Source organism: Haemorhous mexicanus, chromosome 5 (genome assembly GCF_027477595.1).
Source record: "Haemorhous mexicanus isolate bHaeMex1 chromosome 5, bHaeMex1.pri, whole genome shotgun sequence".
Lineage (NCBI taxonomy): Eukaryota > Metazoa > Chordata > Aves > Passeriformes > Fringillidae > Haemorhous > Haemorhous mexicanus.
This window is the reverse complement of record NC_082345.1, coordinates 6,489,465-6,503,074: the sequence shown is the minus strand read 5'-3', so window position 1 is coordinate 6,503,074 and position 13,610 is coordinate 6,489,465. Positions and strand designations below refer to the sequence as shown.

General features: G+C 49.1%; 1 protein-coding gene across 1 annotated transcript in view; it reads right to left on the bottom strand.

The window, feature by feature from the left end:
* Positions 1-4,853: 4,853 nt before the first annotated feature.
* The window catches only part of SLC6A13 (solute carrier family 6 member 13), a 32,606-nt gene continuing 23,849 nt past the window's right edge, over positions 4,854-13,610 (bottom strand). Inside the window, exons 9-16 of the mRNA XM_059845712.1 lie at positions 13,241-13,344; positions 10,437-10,561; positions 9,784-9,896; positions 9,500-9,637; positions 8,330-8,432; positions 7,599-7,699; positions 6,473-6,643; positions 4,854-5,335 (exon numbers count right to left, since the gene is read on the bottom strand). Coding sequence (XP_059701695.1) covers positions 5,216-5,335; positions 6,473-6,643; positions 7,599-7,699; positions 8,330-8,432; positions 9,500-9,637; positions 9,784-9,896; positions 10,437-10,561; positions 13,241-13,344 — 975 coding nt within the window. The 3' untranslated portion in view covers positions 4,854-5,215. The remainder of the gene's footprint in view (positions 5,336-6,472; positions 6,644-7,598; positions 7,700-8,329; positions 8,433-9,499; positions 9,638-9,783; positions 9,897-10,436; positions 10,562-13,240; positions 13,345-13,610) is intronic.

Genomic DNA, 13,610 nt, shown 5'->3' with positions numbered 1-13,610 from the left:
AACCTGCCAGGCTCAGGGCAGCTGGAGACCAGGACTCAGCCTTTGACCTGAAGGATGGCTGATCCCAACCTCAGATCTGTCCTGCACCTCCTCAAAGGTGTCCTCCTCCCCACCCTGCTTACCACCTGCCAGCTGGCAATGCCCTCTTGCCTCTCCTTTTACCATTTCTTTTCTCAGAACAGCTGGCTCTTCCCATCATCTGGGTGTCCCCACCCTTTCCTCCCAGCAGCCAGCTCTGACATGCCTCCTGAAAAGACAACCCAGAGGAGCAGGCTGCCAACCTCAGCCCACGCCAGGGCCACGTTCCCTGGCAGCAGTGAGTCCTGGGCCCCTGAGTCTGTAAGACACAAGGCTTCAAGCCAAAATGAGTCAAATCTTCCCCCTAGCCCAGATTTTGGGAGAGGTCTGTCAGCATGACACCCTATGGGAGAATCCAAACTGTGCTTTATAAACATTAGAGGCTGCAGAGATAGTTGCTGGGACAGTTGTTGGACACAGTGGAGCCTACAGCCCTGGCTGCCCCCATCACTGAGTCACCTGCAGGAGAAACCACCACTGCCCCCATTTGTCCAGACTAATCCCATCTTTTAACACTTTTGCTAACAAAATAGGTGAAATGCTGATTGCCCCATGGGCACAGTTCTGCTGCTTCTTCATCTGAGAACACGCCTTGCTGACTGAACACTATGTTTCCAGGGAATTTTCCCCTAGGCATTGGTATGATTTATTTTTCATGTTTATGGCTAATTTCTGCTTGAGTAAGCCTGTGACTTCTGACCACAGTTTCACTGTAACTAATCACAAGTGAACATAACCAAAGCAACAAGAGCTAATGAGGCTCCACAGAATCCTGACAGGCTCCAGCAGCCACAGCACCACTCCTATGCCAGGCTCCTACAGAGGAGGAGGCTGCCAGGAGCCTTTATCTGTGAAAGTACAGGCAGGGTGAGACATCCCCTGTTTCACAGCATCCCTGGTATGGGAGAGGATGAGGCAAGGGCAAATGGCTTAGGAGGCCAGAGTCAGCAATAAAGGTGGTCAGGAGGGAGGACTGGCAGTGCTGGGGATCTGTAGTCTTAACAGCCTCTCTGAGCTGCCCAGCAATGCTCACTCTTGATCAGAGACCAAGAGGATCACAGAACTAAGGCAAGCAGAGGACACATGGGTGTGTGCCTGTTTGCTCCTGCTTTCCCTCCCTATTCCCTCAGGATAGCTGAGCCTGGTGTTGTGGGACATGTGACAGCAAACACCTCCAATGCACAGGGCAGCACATGGACACAAAGGACAAGGTCAAATGGAGACACAGAGAGGCACCTGTTGCTGCTGCCCAAGGTGTTGCAACTCTGGGCAGGTCAGATGGAGACAGGGGTAGCAAAACCACTGGCAATTTCTTGGAAGTAACAGGTCCTTCAGTGTGCCTTTGGGCTCCCCCATGCATGCTTCCCTTATCTGTGCCATGCAAATCCCCCTCCAGCAGGCTGCTAACCACAGCAGCACACAAGGGCTCAGCCAAACACCCCACTCTGTGGGGTATGCTCATTTGCACCCACCTGTAGGACCCACTTAACAGATTATCTGGGAATCTTTGCTTCACAGGATTATGTATTCCACAAGTTGAACATGTTCATCTTACTCCATTCTTTCCATTTATGCACCATGGCATCCAACACACCCCCTTTTCTTGTCATCAAAATGTGCAATACAACTCACAATGCATCACTCTGCAACTGCCCTGTAGTTGCCATAAAAGGCAAAAGGAAAAGAGCTCTCAAGCATGTGTTCAAACATCCCAGGATTTGGGATGCTCTCCATGACAGTAGGTACATCCTCATCCATGGGTCTGTCACTGAGATCTGAAGTCTCTCCACTGTCCTATGTGCCCATCTCCATCTATGGACAAAGAAAGCTGAGTTTTCTCCCCAGGTACCACTGATACAAAAAGGGAAAAGCAGAGCCTGGTTTTCATGGACAGACAGATGGACATCCTTTCCAAGCACCAATGACCTGGGGCAGAACCTCAGGGACTTCTTTATATTTAGGTTAATAAAAACCAAAACCAAACCACATGAAAAAAAAAAACCAAAACAAAACTCAAAACACACCAAAAAAATCCAACCAAAACACCAAAAAAGCAACAAAACCAACAAAAGCAAACAAAAAAAAAATCCCAAATCAAAACCAATGAAACAAAACATGACCACCACCACAAAACAACCCATGAAAAAAAAGGCTCTTTAATGTCATTCCCATTATCTAGTAAGTAATGGGTTGAATTCTCAGGCTAATTGGTAGGTTTTGGATTCTGAAGGTGAGAAATACCCAATGACTACACACCTCTTGTCTAAAAGGAGATCAGCACCTCCCCAGCTGGCAAAAGTATGGTGCAAATTCCACAGACTGCAAGGCTGATCTTGGAGGCAATGAAAATCCCTTTCACCATGTTCCAAATCATAAACAAACACTGTATGCTGAAATTGCCATATTCCGAATTTCACCAAAAAAATCCTTTAAAGCATGGGGTCATAAAAGTGCTGTGAAAAAAAATGTCATGTCTGGAAATTTCAAATTTAGTCCATCAACCTTTTCAATAAGCAAGACAGAATATACTTGACTCATATTTCAAGCCAGGTGTCATCAAGTCTAATACTTTGCTTAAAGTCATGTCAGAAATAAGACACTTATTTAAGAGTATTCAGCAAAACCTTTGGTTCTCTTGCTTATCTGACCTACCTAGCTCATCCACAGCTTTACTGCAATTGGGTCATGTGAGAGCACAGGCCTGGGAGATCTGCTGGGTCATATATAACCAAATCAATAAACCACATGCCCAATTCACTGGACGCCAGTCTATTTTGAAACAAAGCAAGTCACAAGCCTTTCAGCAAATTCACACTTTGCCTACATGCAGCCAAGCAGACTTTTAAATCACCCAGATTTCAGAGATAGCTGCGAACAATTACTGTTTTCTATTATGGTTGAAATATCTTCCCAGTGGGACAAACCTCTTATAGATATTACTGGAAAATGAAATTATAATTCTGTTTAAGGTTAACATTATGTGAGTAAAAATATCTGTTGCTAGAACTTCTGTATTGAACTCAATCCTCTCATTTCTAGAAGTAATTTTTACCAGCCAGTTCCAAGTGGCAGGGCAGCTGGTTGGCTCCATCTTCCCTCACGGTTGTGTGTCTCTTCCAAAAGGGGCTTTCCTGGATTTCTCAGCTCTTTACTACCTTTAGCTCATGCATGAGCACTATGAAGTACAGTGGTAGCAGGGGAATCTGGAGGTCTGATGCTTTGAGGTTGCCCATGAAAACAGTGGCAACCTCCAACTTCCCGGTGTTTTCCAGAGGCAGGGAGGGAGACATGCAGAAACTTGAGACTTTGATCTGGGAGGTGCAGACCTACCAAAGCGAGCAACCCATGGTAGTAAAAGGAACCCATCCACTTCACAGTCCGTGCGGAAAATAGGCTGGGAAAAGGGAAGACGGGCTGGCAGTGAGATGAGGTTTCCACAGCCACGCTGGGAGAGAGCCAGTGCAGCCCCGGAGGGCTCAGCGCAGTGGGTGCTCCCTCCTGCGCTTAAATCTGCACGGCTACAGAGCCCCCAGCAGCAAATCCCTCAGCAGTGGCGCTCATCGCAGTTTCACAGCCTCCAGCAGCAGAAGTCCGTGACTCCTTTCCACATAGACCTGTGTCCCATCTCAGGTTTCCGGGCTCCAAGAACACTAAACTAAGGGAAACTAAGTTCAGGAAAACCAAACTCGGGAACTTGCCATTGCCTAGGGGACTAAAGTCGTTCGTGCCACAGCTGGGAGCACCGTTCTGAGATCACGGTTGGCTGTGGGAGGCGGATGTCCTCAGAAAAAACCTCCACAGGGAAGCGGGAAGGAAAGGCGAGGAGGATGGCAGGGTCACCGTGACCCCGGGGCCCAGTGTCCCTCAGGCGGGTGCCGCCGCCGCCGCGGCCCGCCCGCCCGCGGGGCCCCGTCCCGCGCGAAGGCTGAGGGCCTGGGGCCACCTTGTGGCTAATGGCGCGGATTGCGCTAATTCGCTTTAATTTGCTTTAATTCGCGTCTTCCTCTGCCCGCGGCAGCAGAAGCCTTGGCCGTAGCGTGGGGCCCACCACTGTCCATGTGTGCTTCAGGAAGCTGAGCGCCTCCGGCTGCTGGCTCAGCTCTGTCCAGGCTCCAGCTTCCTCAGGGTTTCCTGGGAGCCATCCAGCTTCCCAGGGTTACGTGTCCTCTGGCTGCCCTCCTTGGATGCTGGGGCTACAGCACTTAAAACACAAGCTCTTTGAGTTTTATTTCTTTTACCCAAACAGCCTGGAAACTAGAGGCCCTGTTTGTTGACATAATATGCAGATTCTGTTTCCACCACACAGCCCTTCTTCCATTCACAGGAAAACCAAAATTACTGGCTCCAGAGCACCTGGAAGGTAGTCAGCACTGAAAAACACACCCATCTGCAGAGGGGAGGGAGAGTTTCCCATGATCCCTCACTTGCAAGAAGAAAACACAAATCCACATGCTGCTCTCAGACCCCAGGAACAGCCTGTGACTCATCAGACAGATGACACTTGTGTCTGAGATCTGGCAGTGGCTCCAGCAGAAGGTGCCATTGCACTCTTCACCCCAGACCTACCACTCAGAGGAGCCTCTGAACCCCTGTTCCCTGTTTTCCTTCCTACCCTAACCAAGCTTCCTCTCCTCTGGCCACCTTCCCATATCACTGTGCCAGTACAACAGAGATCCAGACTTTGGTGCCCAGCACTGCTCGACTGACACACATCTCTCACCTAACATGCTTTTGGCAAGGAATACCAGTGGGACAAAATAGAGACAGAGCAGAACTAGTCAGGAAAAACAGATTTAATGGAATGAATGGAGAAGCTCCCGAAGTCCACACTGGAGCCACAGCTCTGACACTTTACTCCAAGGTCAGTCCTTCCTTTCTGCCCACCAGAAGTAGGAACACTGGTGCTTGATGTGCTCCTTCAGAGCTCTCTCCAGGAGAGAATTAAGGTGCATTGCTAACTCCACACAGACCATCTCCATGGCAGCCTCTTCATCAGCTTTTCAAATCTTCCAGAGAAGGGAGCTCAGCCCAGTAATCCCTCTCTTCTTGGTGAGCAATGAATCCTTGCATTATCCAACAGGTGTCAAAGGCTGTATAGAAACCATCCTGGGGGGAGGGAGGGAGAGCCACACTGGTCCTAGCAATGAGATTCGAGCTCTGTCAGCATCAGGAGACCAGCTCTGGTAGAGGGAAGGGGCTGCTCAGTGCCTGGCCTGGAAGGCAAGTCCTCAAGTGGGCAGGTGAGTTGGCGGAACCTCTGGAAGGCAAAGACAGGCACTAAACACAGCTGCAAGGACAAAAAGTGACCTGGGCCCTCCCCTACCAGTCATGGGTTTCATTCAGCCAGCCAGGCCCAGCTGTAGATCTGCTCACTAAATGCCAGAGATGTCCAAAATAAGGACAGTCAGTACTTCAGAAACCAAGGGGATAAACTCATCTTCCAACCACTTGTCCCAAGGCAAGCACTGAGCACATCAGGTATCTAACACAGGGGTAATGTAGAAAAGCTCTGTCCTCCATTTGCTTCAGGCCAGAGCTAGAAAACAGTCTGAAGGAAGGTTGGTGACCAAGTACCTCCAAGTCATATCCTCCATCAGCACAGAGGATTGGCTTTAACTGGGACAAGTTCATTAAGGGGTTACTCTCATACCACATCATGCTGTGCAGCCTTGCCTTGCCTCTGCAGCTGTTCCCACTCCTCCCGGTGTGTGCTGGACACAGGGGTCAGGGGCCCATTGCTGTCATAACCCATTCTTGAACACTTGCAGGAGGCAGGAAATGAGAGGGATCCTGGGGAGTTCAGGACTGTTTGTGAAATCTCACCCTGAAACCATGACCTGTGGCAGGGATAGGAAGCTCATCTGGAGCAAGGCCTGGTTTTCCAGCTCCCTGCCCCTCCAGTGTATTACAGGGCAACCAGCAACACATCACTCTGGAAGCAGGACAGACCCAGAGCACTAAGACTGATGGGAACTCCAAATTCCCAGTGACTCCCACCATTCCAACTCTATGGCCTCAGCACAGACTGGTGAACTCAGCTGACTATAATGCTCAGGGAATCTGGAGCTTTCTCAGAGCAAGTTTTCAAGCCTCAATCAAGGGCAGCATGGAGATCATTTTTATCCTCTCCATCTAATGACCTTTTTCCTGGTGGCACTTGCAAAGAGACAGAAGAAATTAAAAAAGGGTACCAAGAGGCAGCAGCCAGCTTGGAGCAGCCCTCCAGCATGGCAGAACTTAAAAAAGCCAGGTCTGTTATAGCAGTTAACTCATTTAATTGATTTATTCTGGGCTCCTTCCTAATCAACCTGAAACACACAAATAATTGCACTGCAAGATTGGAGTTCACCACAGAAGCACAGCCCATGCCCTGATCCCAGAGCACCAACCTCACCTCTCTGAGCGAGCCTTTGATGGTGGAGAGTTTGTAGATGACCCAGAGAGGGATGCACACCATGGAGGAGAGGGCTAGCAGCCATCCCAGAGTGTCTCCCCACCACGGGTACACATACTTCTTGTTGTAAGTCAACGGGGTGTATTTGATCAAAGAAAACAGGAAGGTTGCCTGGCAAGGTGAAAGAGGCCAAGAAAAAAAAGAGAAAGTAAATCAACACCATGAGCAAAGAGAGGTCTTCCTGGTAAGTATACATCTGCAGAGAGACTCATGGTAAAAAGGAGCACCTCAGGGCACCAACAGAGGAAACATCATTAAACGGGGTTTGCTGGGACAGCCCCTATGGGAAATGTCAGAACCCAGAACATTCCTCTGGCTGCCCTGGGTGATTTGAGACCCTGGCATGGAGTCAAAAACACCTGTGCCTTTGATTTTAGCCCATGGAAACAATTACCAACTTTGTGTGAAGATTTACAAGCCACAAGAGTTTGAGCTTGACAATGATAGTTAATTTGTCACAGGGTGAAAAAGTAGAATTTTGGGGATTTAGAATGGGGGTTCAAGAGGCAAGATGGAGGAATCTGGGCATGTCCTGTCTTACTTCTTCTTCTAGAGACAGACTAACATAAGTGATAAGTATTAGAAAATTATTATAAATAAAGTACAAGTAGTTCTTAGTATAAAAACCCACCCCAAGGGCGGTCAGTGTACCACAAACTGATCTGCTAGACAGATCTCAGCAGGTCAGAGAAAAAATGTAATAGATAAGAGAAAATAAACCTTAAAAAACAGAACCGACGAATCTCAATTTCAGTCGCAGAGCTGGGAAAAAAGACTTTCTAATACCTCAGGAGCCATTTCAACAACAAAAACCCAAAGGGCAACACTGGTCATGACATCAAGGAGCTTGTCCCACCAGCAAACACCTCTGTCACAGCTGAGCCTCTCCCCATTGTTGAACCCCACACCTGGTCCCCAAAGCTACAAGCAACAAAAGGCTCCCATAGTCCACATAACCCCCTATATATATGCACATTCCTCTGTATATATGTAGGTGTCTGTATCTCAGTGACACCCAGCTCTGCCCATCTTCCTCCCCACAGCTCTTCCTCCTGTGTGTCCTCACCATGCAAACTGCAGGGGTGATGAAAAGCCAGCAGTATTTGATGATGGGCCATGGCCGGTAGCCAATCATATCTTCAATGTTATCATAGAAACGCTCAGCACCTGCAGAAGACAGCAAGGATGGGATCCCTCACTGCCACCAGGGAAGGAAGGCAGCAGGGTCTGCGTGTCCAGGGTCCTGCTTCACCACTCTTTAGGTGCAATAGCTTCAGCATAGCCAACAGTCAGGTCAGGGAGCTCCTCAAGAGTGTGGCCAGCTTTGGTCTTTCTCCTGGACTAACTTCCTATCCTCCCAGATCAGTTCAGTAGGTCAGCAGGGCCAGCCCCTCAGCATCTCCAAGGCTAGGACCTCAGCCCTGGTTTTGCCCATATCTGGAGACTGTCAAGACTGTCAAGACTGTGAGAGAGGGCTTTCAAAATGTTTGAGTCTCAAGCCCTATGAACACATGTTGAGAAAAGATTTTTCAGATAGCTCCAATTCCCAAGGAAGGAGCATCTCAAAAGCAGGAGCACATAGGAGCATGCAGGGGATGTCTGCCAAGCAGATCCCCCAGGGTGTTCCTGTGAGGAAGTCCCTGCCAGTTAAGTCTAGGGGCACCAAAGCAAAGGTTTAGATTCTGCCTTGCACTACAAAGCAACTACCAAGTTAAGCTACTGACCAAAATTTTGAGAATGAACCAGACGACACTGTGACAGGCCAGAGCTGTGGACCCCCCCCTAGTTCATACTCACCATAGACCCAGGCGATGCAGAGAGTCTCAAAGATGGCCACAAAGAGCAGGCACATGCCACTGGCAGCATAGTAATCAAAGAGCTGGAAGACATACATCCCACCCTGGGAAGGCCCAAGCGGGCAGCAAGGTGAGAGAGAGGGGAGAAGAATCAGGCAAAGAGCTAGAGCCAGAGCAAAAAATAAACTCAGTATCTCCCCCAGAGCTGGAGGCATCTCCCTCTCTGGGAAAGAGTTTTAGCCTACAGAAAAGGCACATCCCTTGTGCCCAAGGCCTGACAGAGACATGCAGCCACCCTGCTGCTCTCAGGAGTCTCTGCAACCCTTCATTCAATGCAGGGCAACACAGCAGATGGCAACTGACTGCCAGAGATTGTGGGGATGTTTTAGGAGAAGACAAAACCTAGGCAACTCTTGTAGCTGGAAGTGAGGATGGAAACCCCCCCTTAAGATACACAATCCATCTGATTGACTTTAAAGTCCCAATTTGCAGAAGGAAATAACTGCATGCAGCCTGGCTGTTTCACTGCCCAGGTCTGCAGGGCTGCTCACAAAACAGGCCTGTGGGTAAGTCCAGGCACAATGTTGCATGAACAACATCAGAGACAGCTTTTCCAAAAGTTATGCCCAAATGAAAACAGAAAGTGACAAGAGCATTCTGGCAGCATCAATCCACACACTCATATTGCTAGGCAGAGTTCAAAGTTTTAAACAGGAACAGCTTAGCTCCCAGGCAATTACAAGGGTAATACAGAGGATATCAGTATAACAGATAAGGGGTGCCCTGAGGCCTGACAAGTTTCCTTATATAGTGTTCCTGTAGCTCCATTCAGGAAGAAAGAGAAGTACAAGGGCACTCCCCTTCCCATGCAAGAGGCTACAGCTGTAAAGTTTTGGTCTGTGTCAAGATAAATTTATAACCAAAACATAGGCTGCCCAGAGCTCCAGCTATCAGTCTTGGCAGAAGTATCAGGACTGTGACAGGCCCAAGGAGTAAGGGCTTGAAGGGAAAGCATGAACAGCATGAGAAGTGCAGGGCAACCTCCTGCAGGCACAGGGCAGTAGGATGGGACTCGGCAGCAAGCTCTTGGCCTCAGTGTAAGACCTCACCACCCACCAGGTCCCACTCTGTCCTGTCAAGTACCATGCAGGTGGGTCTGAGCCTAAAATACCTCTGTGAGCATCACCAAGCCAACCAGATATGAGAGGATGGAGACCACCAGGATGAGGGTCTCCCGGCGGTTCTTCTTGCGGAAGATGGTGGGGTACATGTCCACAAGAGCTGTCACAAGACTCTCCACGCAGACAAACTGCAAAAAGCAGAGATCCCACCACAGTCAGCCCATCCTGACCAGCTTCCCAGCCCCATTGGCTCCCCCTCAGCCAAGCTGAAGCCTGTCCTGAAGAGACAGTGGCTTTTGTCTGGTAGGGAGTCACTCTGCTCCTGCAGCTTTACCTGGCTGTCCAGTCCCAGCAAGACAACCATCAGGAAGAAGAAGCACGCCCAGAGTGGGGAGAAGGGCAGCATGACCACAGCCCGAGGGTAGGCGATGAATGCTAGGCCAGGCCCTGCAGGGAGAAGGGCTTTCAGAGCAATGGCACAGCAGCAGCACAGCACAGCTGGTTCAGACCTGCCCGAGGCAGCCACCCAGACAAGACACAGCTTGTGGCCATGCAGCCTCTCACTCTGGTAATATCTGTGCTGTGCATGAAACTCAGGCTCCTGAAGCAGTGAAGGAAAAGCAGGAAGGGAGGTAAGGGGACACAGCAACCTCTGGCTGCTTCACTGTTGCAAGGGCTGGGAGCCAGGGGAAGCCTCTGAGCCCAGGGAGCACAGCACAAGCCTGGGGATATGCCATGCAGTCACCTCAGCACCCTACCCACAAGAGACAGCAGCTGCCTAGCCCCAGCCCTCACTTTTAGAGGCAGCTTTTACTGGGCTCAAATCTACTGCATCTCAGTACTTCATGAGTGTGCACTCATTTGCACTCATTTCTCCCTGCTTTTTGAAGGCAGAGAGCAAGGGATGCAGCTGCAGACATCCCCCGGTGGCTGGGGGCTCAAGTAGCAGCACCCCCACAGCCCCATCCCACCAGGGTCTTCACTCACCTGACTCAGCCACATTGGCGATGGGCACACCCTGCTCCTCTGCCATGAAGCCCAGGATGGAGAAGATGGCAAAGCCAGCCACAAAGCTGGTGCCGCTGTTGAGGAAGCACAGGGCCACACAGTCCCTGGGAGAAGGGAGAAAAGCATCAGCTATGACCCACAACTCATGGCAGCCCCCCAGGACAGCACCTGCTTTTCTGCCCCAGCCACTGTGTCTCTCCCAACACACCTGCAGCTTGACTCAGCAGCAGGAGCTGCAGAAAGATGCCCCAGGCTGGACAACATAGCAGGACTCCCGCAAGGGAAGCCTTGTCCAAGGGCAACATAAAGATGCTTTGCTCACCTAACCTTCTTGCTTGTGAGATAGTCTTCCCACACATCTAAATGCCAGGGATTTTTTTCCCCTCTCTCTCCCCTGGTCCCTCCTGTAGCAGCATGTAACAGTTTATTTTTGTCTGAGAAGGGAACGTTTTTTTTTCTTTTATAGATTTCGCAGACCAGTTACAATCTTCTGGGGTCTCAGCACTACTAGTTATCTCCTGGTCTTTGCATTATGAGAAAAAGATTATCACAGCCATCCAATTTATTTTCTCTGATCTATTCCCTTTTGTCTCTGTTTCATCTCATTCTCATCCATCAACACTTTAAACTGAACATCTCTTATCTATCCAATTCCTTTTTACGCTTGATTCTCCCTAGTCCTCTTGTGACTGCAACCCTGGGGACAACAATAACATTTGCAGCATCATTCTGAGATATTCTGAACCAAACTGAATGCACCCCTTTGGGCATTTCATGGCCTGCTCTGACTTTATTAAATGTTACTCTGCAAATCCAGTGTGATTTTTCTGTATCAGTCTTCAGCTGTATAGCATTTTTGGGGCTTTGTGCTCCTGCTTGCATGTTAACTAGGTCAGAGCCCCTGCACCATACAAATTCAAATCACTCCTTCCAAAGCACAGTTCTTTGCACTGTCAAGGACTGCACAGCACCCAGCACCATTGCTCTGTCTTTGCATTTGGTTTCTAAGGCTCAATGAATCTCCCAGCTGGAAAGGAAGGCCACATTCCACCAATCCCAGCTACACAATGGGAAACCCAAGCCCAAACCTCATTTTTCCAGTTGCTATAATGTGCCTGCTCTCCACTCAAATTATATTCTCAGTAATTTGATACAAATTCTCACATGTTTCAAATAGTTCCTCGTCCCTCCTGGTGTTTCTCCCTCTTTCCCCTGGATGTATCCATGACAGGTCAAACCCTCCTTGGAAAGGCATGGGCTGAAAGGTGTTCTCTCATTATCTGGAAGGTGGGAAGGGGTGTCATGGTAGAGAGTAAAATGAGGGGATTGCCAGATCAAAGAGATCTCTGCAGATTTACACCTGAAGTGGAACCAGGAAGACCTGAAGAATTCCCTTGCCGTGACAGGAAACAAGAAATGGTCAAGGCTGTTTGATGCCATCTTGGACCACTGCCATATGAACAACGGTTTCTACTGCCCACATCCTTTTCCAGGTCACCTGGAATAGGTGACCTGGAAAAACAAAGTACCTGGCCTGGTATAACAAAGTGGGGTACCATGCTGATGTCCCTCTCCCCTGCTAAATCCTGGTTCTGTCTTCTTATCCAAACTAAGCATGTAGAGCACAAGACTGACTAATTAAAACTGGATTCATGCCTGGGAAAGGCTAGTCAAAGTTTTGACACCAAAACTAAGATCAGTGTTCCTAGAAGAGCCAAACAGCATACAGGGTAAAAGCATAGCACCATGTGCAGACAGAGGTCTCTCCCCTTTCTACAGCAACTCCCAGCTGCAGTTACAGAAGGTCTTTACAGCCCTTGTGCTGAGCAGCCCCTGTCATCACCTCCAGGTTAGATATGCACACTGGGGATGCAAAGGGCTAATGTCCAAGGACATGTTGAAGGCCAGAAATAGATCCATTATCTCTTCTTTTCCTACAGCTTTTTCTCTCAAAACTGAATGGGGGAGAAGGGACATAAAAAGAAACAAGCAACCTAGCCCTGTTGTTGGAGAGGTAGCCCAAATTAACTCCAAAAGTGAAGAAAGATGCCAAGCAAGGATCATGTAGCCAGTGGTGTCCCTGAACCTTTGTTGATGGCAACAACCACAATTTTGAATTTAAAATATGAGGGGAGAAGTCAGTGCCAGGAGCAACCCAATCAGCAGAGAAAGTGTGGGAAGAGAAGTGGCCTCTTCTCACACAAGCCTTTTAACCCTGGGGATGGATACACTTACAGCAAAATGAGTTTATTTTCACTGGACCATTTCAACTCAGCAGCCTGATTCTATCTGGCAACCTGGTCCATTCCTGCTCCTGCAGTCCAGCATGCAATAAACAGAAGTCACATCTGCAGGCTCATATGTAACTATAGGAGACAGCACGCAGGAACCCAGAGCACTGACAGCTGCGCCAGTCACTGGGACCAAATGAACCACTAAAGGATAAATCACAAGGGGGAAGGACTCCAATTGAGAGCCACTAGATTTCACAGTTCTGCTTTCCCTGTAGCTGCTGGTGCACACAGGTAATAATGGAGGCTGTAGTGTGGGCTGGGCTCGCAAAGCTAGTGAAGAAGATATCTAATTTTGCAGAGCGTGGAAGAAGGGACAGACAGACAACTCCCTTAGGTATAAAGCACAGAGAATTGGATGTGAGAAGAAAACACCTGGAAAGAGTTTTCCTATGCCTTGAGTAGAAACAAAAGTGATGACACTTCCAAAGGCCAGCAGGCTCCAGCAGATCCCTCATGTTCAGGGAGGGGAAGGCTCAAGGCAGCAGTTACCTGTAGCAGTTGTTATGGTATTTGTTATAGCTGCCCAGAGCTGTTAGGCATCCCAGACAAATTGCATACGAAAAGAAGATTTGAGTGCCTGCATCCATCCAGACCTGCAAGGGAGATGCAAACACAGGTGAGAAGACAAGGTCAGCACAGACACTACACAGATGAGAAGAAGCAGAGCCCCAAGGCTGCTGTAAGCACCAGAAAGGCCAGGGATCAGAAGGCCAGCAGGACTTTGCATTGAAAGAAGCCTTTTCTAGAGGCAGGTTGTGCAGTGCAGTGCCAGGGAATTACAGTGCTCAGCGAGGCACCCAGCAGGGCTAGGCATGCCAAAGGGAAGGGATACATCAGGAGCCTCATCCACCCAAATCAC